The sequence below is a fragment of the Ipomoea triloba genome, chromosome 3, assembly GCF_003576645.1.
Source record: "Ipomoea triloba cultivar NCNSP0323 chromosome 3, ASM357664v1".
Lineage (NCBI taxonomy): Eukaryota > Viridiplantae > Streptophyta > Magnoliopsida > Solanales > Convolvulaceae > Ipomoea > Ipomoea triloba.
This window is the reverse complement of record NC_044918.1, coordinates 24,163,875-24,173,951: the sequence shown is the minus strand read 5'-3', so window position 1 is coordinate 24,173,951 and position 10,077 is coordinate 24,163,875. Positions and strand designations below refer to the sequence as shown.

At 34.2% G+C, this 10,077-nt stretch overlaps 1 protein-coding gene across 1 annotated transcript; it reads right to left on the bottom strand.

Annotated features, from left to right (window-relative positions):
* Window positions 1–5,686: 5,686 nt before the first annotated feature.
* Window positions 5,687–8,019, bottom strand: LOC116014045 (putative expansin-B2). Its single transcript, XM_031254032.1, has 4 exons — window positions 7,818–8,019; window positions 7,193–7,305; window positions 6,817–7,010; window positions 5,687–6,221 (listed from the first exon to the last, which is right to left on the bottom strand). The coding sequence occupies exons 1-4, from the start codon at window positions 7,972–7,974 to the stop codon at window positions 5,888–5,890; spliced, it is 798 nt and encodes a 265-aa protein (XP_031109892.1). The 5' UTR covers window positions 7,975–8,019; the 3' UTR covers window positions 5,687–5,887.
* Between the last annotated feature and the right edge of the window lie 2,058 nt (window positions 8,020–10,077).

The window sequence follows — 10,077 nt, the reverse complement described above, 5'->3', positions numbered from 1 at the left end:
AAAAAAAAAAAAAAAAAAAAAAGAGAGAGAGAGATAGAAAATAAAATTTGAAAAAAAAACAGAGAAATATATTGTTATTATGTTATTTTAGCTATTGTTCTTGGAGCTCTCACACACTCGAAGTGTGAAATTGGAGTTGGCCGTGACTCGAATACGGTTAGGAGTCAGAAGCCTGCTCGAAAGGTTTCTTCCGTTACGTACTAAATTTTTATACGTAACATTGGTGCTCTTGTTGAGAGAATTTGTGGAGGCAATACGTAATATTGGTGCTTTCATTGAGTCCATTAGTGAGATCAGAGTATCCCCTATCTTTTTATTTATTTATTTTTATTGCATCCCTTAGAAATTAAAAAAAAAAAATAAAGAAAAAGAAAAAAATTGAAAAAGGAGAAAAAAAAGAAATATATTGATATTCTATTGTTTTAGCTATTCTTCTTGGAGCTCTCAGACGCTCAAAGTGTGAAATTGGAGTTGGCCGTGATTCGAATACGGTTAGGAGCTAGAAGCCTGCTCAAAAGGTTTCTTTCGTTGCGTATTTTCCTTATTCGTATTTTTTTTTGTCATTATCTTTTTTTGTTTTTTTTTTCATCACAATTCTTGAAATCAACTTATTGATTTGTTTACATACCGTTATGACAAATCGGTTAGTAACAAATATTTCAGTTTTAGCCCGTCATCAAACTATCTACACCAATAATCTGAATTTCCAACTCCAAACCATTAATCAAACAGTGCAAAGTTTGATTGTATCAATTGAGGAGATTAACCATGGCACTAGCAATTATTCGTCTCACAACAATCTTCATAAATTGGAAAAAGATCAACGTCAACTAGATGGCCCGAGAAAGCATATAGATATCATCAAGGAAACAATGCCAAAAGATCAACTACAGTTTGGGGTGTCAATGAATGTGGTTGATGATGAAAGTGTTCATGATCTCAAGGAGTTAAGCATATATGGACAAAAATTTACACATCTTCGACAAGGCTCCACCGTTGATATCACCACCACCCCCTCCTAATATCCCATTGACAGTTGAAGAACCAATGTTAGTTATGAAGAATTATACAAGTTTGAGTTCTAATGAGGATGAAATTGTGCTGGAAAAGATTTATGTACCACTAGTTTCTTCTAGTGAAGAAATCAATCTCATGGCAAACGCAGTTTATATATCCAAGGGAACACACTGCAAGATACAATAGATTTTGTTACTGGGCTACACAATGAGGAATTCTATATTGCAATGGTGTTGGTTTGGTCGAACCTTGTACCTAATGTACAATCTTCCTGACATTTTTCAACCAAAAATCCGGGTTGAATATTTGTGCTAGGTAGAACTCAAGAGAGGAACCACTTATACATCCACCCTGAGGACAAGGTGATTTTCGAAGGGGCAAGGAGTGATACACCATTGATTGGCCATGATCATGTAGCAAAAATAATGCGTATTACCTATTATATGTAATTAGGAAAATAATTAGCATTTATATGTAATTAGTAATTAGGAGAATAATTGGTCATTCCATTATTATAAATACATTATTTTAGGAAGTAAGATAGTATATATAGGGTATTCTATGTAATGTAAAGGAATGCAAAAAAATTACATTGAGGAGTCTTCATTTTCTTTCATTATATTGTTTTTCTTTTGGAGTTACCATAACTCGAATACGAATTGGAGCCAGAAGCCAGCTCGAAAGGTTTCTTCTGTTACGTACTGAAATTTAGTACGTAACAGAGCATTATAGCTCACTAGTACAAAACTGTGCATCTGCTACACTTGTACTAGAGCAGTGGATGTGGGTGTCACGAAAAAGTCAAAGCTTTCCGCGAAACTTAGCTTGTGTGTTTCCAAAGGCTAAGAATCCACAACACTTTCTTCCTAGAAAGTGTCGCGAATACCTTTTTGTTAATACAATCCACAACACTTTTAAGAAATTGCGGCGAAAGTGTCATGGATAGTTTTTTTATTTTAAATATATTAATTAATTTTAAAACATCCCAATTTTTTATTCAAAATTCAATTCGGTACAGAAATTTCCAAAATCAACAAACCAACACAACAATTTACGAAACTAGCTAACAAAACAAACTATCTATTCACAATAATTTACAAACCAACACAATATAGGTTGTAAACTATACTTCACAATTAACAATCAACACAATATATCATCACAATATACTTACTATCAACACATGCAATAATAACAATCAACATACATTTAAAATTGAAATCAAGATAATTGTTCAACAAAACATTATATCAATTAATAAAAATAATAATGAAGATAATAGATAATCTAAATAAAGTTACGTGCACTCTTCTAAAAAGTATTTCACCTCAACTCTCGAATCTCATCTTTTTCGTTTATAGAGTACGGTGCTTCTTCAAATTTCTACAAAAAAATTTTGATTAATCAAATTAGTAAATATGTAATATGTTAATTGATATATTATAATTTAACTATACATGCATAGATCTATTTAAATTCAATTTACCCAATCTAAACAACCAACCGATGAATGTTTAGTAACAAAGTCGTACATGTATCTCAATACATAGTATCCGAATTCAACGCCTCCCGGTTGTTGTGGATACTACAAAATATATACATATATTAATTTAGGTTAATATCATATTAAAATAATAAATAAAAATTAAGGTTAATATCATATTAAAACTATCATTTTAATTTCATACTTTGCATTGCTTCCGATCAATAGTTCTAGTCCCCCATCCATTTGTAAGAATAGATCAAAATGTCCACTACAAGAAAAATCCTCAGTTGCAACAAAAAAATTGCAATAGAATGAATTCCGTTGCAAAATTATATTGCAACAAATTAAAATTTGCATAGAATCCAATTCAATTACAAAGTTGCAACAGATAAAAATTTCCTTTGCAATTGTGGCAACAATGTAAATTTTGGCGCAAAAAAATAGAGGAAAAACTTTTGCGACAAAAATTGCAACAGAAACTAACATGTGTTGTAATTTTTGCAACCGATTTTGCAACAACCATCAATTCCGTTGCAATATTTTAATGAATTTTAAAAATCGGAGGTTTTGCAACGGTATTTGCAATGGAACTCAAAATCATTGCAAAAATTGCCATACAATGAGATACGTTGCAACGGAATCCATTTTCCTTGCAATTTTTGTAAATTTAATTATTTTGCAACGAAATAAAAGTCCATTGCAAAATATCGCATTGCAACCAAAACAAATTGCAAGGGAAAATTGTAACGCAATGAACTTACATTGCAATTTCAGAACAAATCTTTATATGAGAGTTAATGACCTGCATAATATAAAGAAAATTTTCATAATTTCATGAAGCTTTTGCTTCATAAACCTATCTTTAATCCACATATAGATTGCCACGAAGCAACAAAGCCAACATTATGTAGAACATGAACACTTACTGCACTAAAATCGATGTCATTATCAAACTCATTCAAGCTTGAAATTGATTCTTTGATGCTGAAGTTATCAACTGTATCTAATTGGTCAGCATTTGATCTATCGTGATTCGATCAACTTAACTTTGTTGAGTATTGAAGCAAACGTAGGAGACGGGGGAGTGGTAGTAATTGGTTGAGCCTCACCAGCCAAAATCATTGATTCTTGAGACAATTAATTGGCCCGTAATGCTTAGCTTGCCTCTTCAATCGATTCCATCACGATAAGTGGCGGCTCTTGGTTAGTAATAACAACAATGTTTCCAGTTCAATTCCTTCTGTTCTGTCAAATATAAAAAGTTTAGTACAATTGAAGCTTCATACAAAACAGATTTAATTTTAGGATTTAATTTCATACTTTGCATTGCTTCCGATCAATAGTTTTAGTCCCCCATCCATTTGTAGGAATAGATCAGATCAAAATGTCCCCTACAAGAAAAATCCTCAGTTGCAATAAAAAATTGCAATAGAATGAATTCCGTTGCAAAATTATATTGCAAAAAATTAAATTTTGCATCAGAATCCAATTCAATTACAAAGTTGCAACAGACAAAAATTTCCTTTGCAATTGTGGCAACAGTGTAAATTTTGGCGCAAAAAAATAGAGGAAAAACTTTTGCGACAAAAATTGCAACAGAAACTAACATGCGTTGTAATTTTTGCAATCGATTTTGCAACAACCGTCAACTCCGTTGCAACATTTTATTGAATTTTAAAAATTGACGGTTTTGCAATGGTATTTGCAATGGAACTCAAAATCATTGTAAAAATTGCCATACAATGGAATACGTTGCAATGGAATCCATTTTCCTTGCAATTTTTGTAAAATTAATCATTTTGCAACGAAATAAAAGTCCATTGCAAAATATCGCATTGCCACCAAAACAAATTGCAAGGGAAAACTGTAACGCAATGAACTTACATTGCAATTTCAGAACAAATCCTTATATGAGAGTTAATGACCTGCATATATAATATAAAGAAAATTTTCATAATTTCATGAAGCTTTTGCTGCATAAACCTGTCTTTTTGGAAGAGAAGGAAGGGCGAAGCCCCAAATAGAAAATTACAGAGGAGATCAATCTCCCCGAGCACTTGGCACACCGACTACATCTCTCCTAACATAGGTAGCAATATCTCCTAGAGGACAAGAAGGCAACATCAAGATATCAAAGCCATTGCCACAGTTCCTAGCGAGCCAATCGGCAACCTGGTTTTGTTCACGAAGAACATGGCACGTCGTATTCCAACTCTTCCTCATCCACGTTCGGCATTCCTTAATAAGATTGGAGAGGGGACCACCACCATCAGAATTATTATTAGGATCATTGATCCAGTTAACAACATCGGCATAAACCTATCTTTAATCCACATAGAGATTGCCACAAAGCAACAAAGCCAACATTATGTAGAACATGAATACTTACTCCACTAAAATCGATGTCATTATCAAACTCATAAGCTTAAAATTGATTCTTTGATGCTAAAGTTACCAACTCCATCTAATTGGCCAGCATTTGATCTATCGTGATTCCATCAACTTAACCTTGTGGAGTATTGAAGCAAACGTAGGAGACGGAGAGTGGTAGTAATATTAGTTGAGCCTCACCAACCAATTAAAATCATTGATTCCTGAGACAATTAATTGGCCCGTAATGCTTAGCTTGCCTCTTCAATCGATTCCATCACGATAAGTGGTGGCTCTTGCTTAGTTATAACAACAATATATGTTTCTAGTTCAATCCCCTCTGTTAGTTCTGTCAAATGCAAAAAAGTTTAGTACAATTGAAGCTTCATACAAACCAGATTTAATTTCAGGATTGATCAGTCAACCAGTAGTGCAATGTGCATGTAAAAACTAGTTAGTTAGAAGAAATGAAAAAGGAAAAAATTAGAATACAAAATTTTGGGTGTGTTTAAAGATGAGGAATGAGAATGAAAGTTATTGACATTGTTTGGTGGACAACGTTTTAAAAGACAAGTATATGATTTGATTACCCTATACCATTACCTAATTTAAATCAGGTATATATCATATATTTCAATACATTGTCTTCTCATCTTGTCGCATCCTCACTTAATCGACTTCACCACTACATTGCCTACTCATTTTTCATCGTCACAAAATATTTGATTACCATTCTGATTCAATGTTCAAACCAAACACACCCTTAATTAGTTTAGTCAATGAAAACTTATCATTGATGTCCGCACAAAAAAATGTGATAATAAATATAGTTTATTGATCATTTGAAATCGTAAAACAACTTATTAGTTACGAACATTATAGTTAAATCTACCGTCAGCCACAAAAACTGACATTTATGTAGCTGATCGATCGAGTACATTATGGTGGTGGATGGTACATTAGATTTTTGTATTTAATTTTGTAATTATTAGTCCATCGCCTAGCTTCAATTCCTTAAGCAAAAGGAGTGACGGCAGATTGATAGGTAGTTCCGGGCTGCCAATTGGCCGGAATGACGTTGTCGGCGACGAGAGTATTGCCAGACTCGTCGATGAGTTTGAGGGAGAATGGCGCTGTTAGTCCGGAGCGGTCTTCAAGCTTCCACACTGCACCCCAAGACTGCTGCATGGAAAGCCATGAATCTGGTGAGGCCGAAGCTTGCTTCAGTTCTACAGCGCTGAGGGCCCCGCTGCCACTTACGTATTCAATCAGAGTTTCAAAATAGTAGGGGCTCGAACCAGAACGCACGCCAAAGCTCAGTGGTACTCCCGGATAGTTGCATTCAACTCTGTAAGTCAAGTGTGTATGTGCACATAATAATTAATAAAATCTATATAAATGTAGGTGTTGGGGGGGGTTCGTAAGGGTCAAGTCAAACACCATGTGTTAAAAGGATTGTTGAATTTTAGCATTTTTGATCTTGAAAATGTGTGGCAGTATAAGAAAATAAAGTTATGCCTTGACTAGTAGTGGTAGTTTTTGATATAGTGTTAAGTGCTTGATCCTAACGAAGTGATATCAAAACTAGGTTAAGTGCTAGTGCTAGGAGAGAATTGTGTGGCGATATAAGAATAGTGTAAGCCCTTTATCTTAACAAAAGGCTTCTAAACAAACTAGATGATACAAATTAAAACCTTGGATGACGTTCAACACCATGCAGCTAGAGCTAAGGGTTGGTAAATGGCCAAATTCAGTATCCTTATTCTCGAAATGTGTGCGAATATAGAGAAATAAAATTGGGCCTTGGCTATTAGTTATAACTTTTGGGGTAGTTGTAAGTGCTTGATCCTAACAAGTGGCATCAGAGGGGATTGTGTGGTGGTATAGAGAAATAGAATTAAGGGCTTGATCCAAATAAACTTAGACAATACAAATTAACAAACCTTCGATATAGGACGTTGAGTACTCCGGCGGTTCGGAGCTGATCGGCATTGCCTGGAATTGCCAAGGCTACAAAAGCAGTGTCACTCATATCAAAATGAACTGGTTGTGATCCACAGTCGCTGCCCGGACACTCATCTGTTATAACCACGGTGACCGGATTTCCCGAGCATGCTGCATTTTCAGTACACTTTACCTGCAAATTAAAACCCAAAGAGAATGATATATATATATGATTAGACCAATTCAAATTCATGCAACCCAAACACTTACTACAATTTTAAACAAACTTAGTAAATTATTAGGGGATCGAATAAAAAGTTGCCAGTGGGCCATAAATTTTATATTTATATTAATATTTAATTAATATAAGTTGACCTCATAACAAGCTCCACATCCTTTCCCAGATTTGAAAAGAGAAGAACCACCAGCTGATACAAAGGAAGAGAATGGTGGCTGCGCTACACTGTTTGTGTATCCACATGCTCCACCTATTCACACAATGATATATATTTACTTTTTCTGACAAATATTCTTAGCTGAACTGAAAACATAACATGGTATATAAACAGATGGTATTTTAATTTGTTAGAAACAGGCAAACGAACACAGTGCCATGCAATTATATATATATATATATATATGTATGTATGTATATGTATATATATGATTGCGCTCATATGAGAATCATGTCTTAAGTGAGACTTGCAAACTACTGCATAAGTACATACAATCATATATGTATATATATATATGATTGCATCAGTGCACACAATATACTATACCAATGCACCGCAACTATTCTAGGGTCTCCACCCTCATCCAGCCATAAGTGGAAGTAGTTGCTGTCCATTCATGTAGTAGATTTTGTGCCATACAATTATACAGTAGTTGGTAAATTTTCACTGAATGGTGGTCCTCATTGGAGCGCAAGCCTATATATATATATATATATATAGAGGGTGTGTGTGATATTGCTCAGTTCTAGCTTTGTTTTACGTACCAGTACTTCCGGCACCATTGCGGTCACCATACACTGTCGCGCCGGCAGGGGACCAGTCGGGATCCGATTGGGAAATGTTGAGGTTCTTGGTGTTGAAGCAAGAGCAAGAAATGGCAAGAGTAGAAAACAGTAGGAAATACGTAATGAAATGAGGCATAATGATTACTTAATTATACTTGCAAAACTAAATCACTATGCCTATTGTACTTTTCAGTGATCGACTTTAATAAAGTTGGGCTTGATGGATGAACATGCTGCATGTAGCATGTGCTTTTTATAGAGCAATGGGGGGCTATATTTGTCATTGCAAAACAATTCTTTGAGTTCTATATCTTCTAAAACAAGGCATTATGGTATTGAAGTTTTGGCGTGTCAAATAAATGGAAGCTCTCAGTTTAGAAACTTGAAGAAACTAGGCAAATTAAAACCTTGTCAAATTCGGACTGATCGAACGAGTCAATAGCATAACGTAACGTGCGAGCCTGAGAGTTTCCATTATTTGACACGCCAAAACCTTAGGAGAAAATAAATTCTAGGAGAAAAATCGTTCAGCACACAAGAAAAGAAGAAAATCAGAAAAAAAAAAAAAAAAAAAAAAAAGTGAGGACACAAAAATGTCATTATTACCTACTACATTCTTATTAGACAAAACTATATTTAGACCGTTATAACTCCGTTACTATTTAATTTTAACATTGATAACTTCATCAACTTCATCATTATTGACTTAAAAAAAAAAACTCCATCATTATTACCATACATGTATATCCATCATATCTTTTTTCTATTATTTAATTATCATTTTATTAAAACCATTATATAATTAATTTAATTATTGATTATATTTTAATTAAATTTTTATGAATGGTAAATCATATGTGTCTGTGTATAATAAATATATTATTTGTGTGTATATAACTTGGACTACACTTTTAAATTATTTATATTTATCAATGCTTTAATATTGAGCATGACTTTTCGCGTATCACGCGTACAAAATGCTAGTATGTTAATAAGATGTTAAAGGTTCAAAACAAGTAGGAGACATTTCTTATTCTTTACTATATTAGTTTTATTAATTTAGCACTTGGTTAATTTATTGTTGGCATATGTTGGTTCAATCATTATGCTAAAACGTTGTATTAGTGTAAATAAGATGTGGGTGCTACTTTTGTGGAGTGTCTAATAATGTTGAATAGGTTCCTGAAATATCTCAACAAAGTCAATGGATGAGAAAATTTCTCATCACATTTCTAGGGAGGTTAATTACACGAAATGGGTGGTTAAATTCTCTAATTTTATGGTGTCGAAAACACTATAAATAGGGAGTTATGTAATGAAGATAGATGAAGTTTCCAAGAGATAAAATTAGAAATATTATTTGCAAGATGTTGTGAAGAAACTTCAAAACATGGACAAAGTAGAGTATTATCTGGAGAAGCTACTCCACTTGATATTCGTACAAGCTGTGTTGAAAGCTGTAATGAACATAGATGAAGTTTATATTGTCTCTGGAATATTATCAAGGAATAAGGGCCAAATTGGCCACTGAACGTAACGCGATAGTGCAATCAGACCACTGAACCTAAAAAACGTGCAATTACCCCACTCAACAGCCTAAATGCCTCCAATTTCACTGCGTAGCCGGTTCCCATCCCTTTCTTCCGGTTAATTGATGATCTGGCTGATGACATGGCATTAGAAACTGTTTTTTGTTTATTTTCCTTAATTTTTGTTGCTTCCAGCCTGTAAGAACACAGATCCAAATATAGAATCATGAAATCTTGAGAAGGAGAAGGACGCACAGTTAAATATTTGTCACTTTCCGAAGGTTGCACCAGTAGATCATCAATTGGATATCTAATGGCATTCAACTCCAAGTTTCCATTTTCTGAGAGAAACATTATACGTAGAGAATAGCAGCAAGAAACCACGGTGGCTGCAACTATGGCCATGGCAGCCTGCCTATCCTACTCTTACCTTTTCTCCCAAGTACAGCCCCTCCTACTCTCTCTCCCACTCCATCTATAGCAGAATAGAATAGCAGGTGGGTTGGGTTGGGTTTAATTAAGAAAAAGTCAAAACAACTATCTCAAAAAAGGTGCTATGTTCCCACTATATTTTACACAAACAGACCATATATAATATAGCAAACTCCAAACACAAACACTCATATGACACAAACCATTTCACATCTCTCTCGTACTATACGTCTGAGCTTAGAATCTATCCAGTACCCACCTGTGTGGTTGCGCCTGCT

Bases quoted from the DNA above. Each gene is read 5' to 3' on its own strand.
- LOC116014045 (XM_031254032.1), bottom strand. From the start codon at position 7,974: ATGCCTCATTTCATTACGTATTTCCTACTGTTTTCTACTCTTGCCATT. The intron at 7,306-7,817 runs GTACGTAAAACA...TTGTGTGAATAG, and splicing joins CAATGGTGCCGGAAGTACTG to GTGGAGCATGTGGATACACA. The intron at 6,222-6,816 runs GTTTGTTAATTT...CTTGACTTACAG, and splicing joins CTCAACGTCCTATATCGAAG to AGTTGAATGCAACTATCCGG.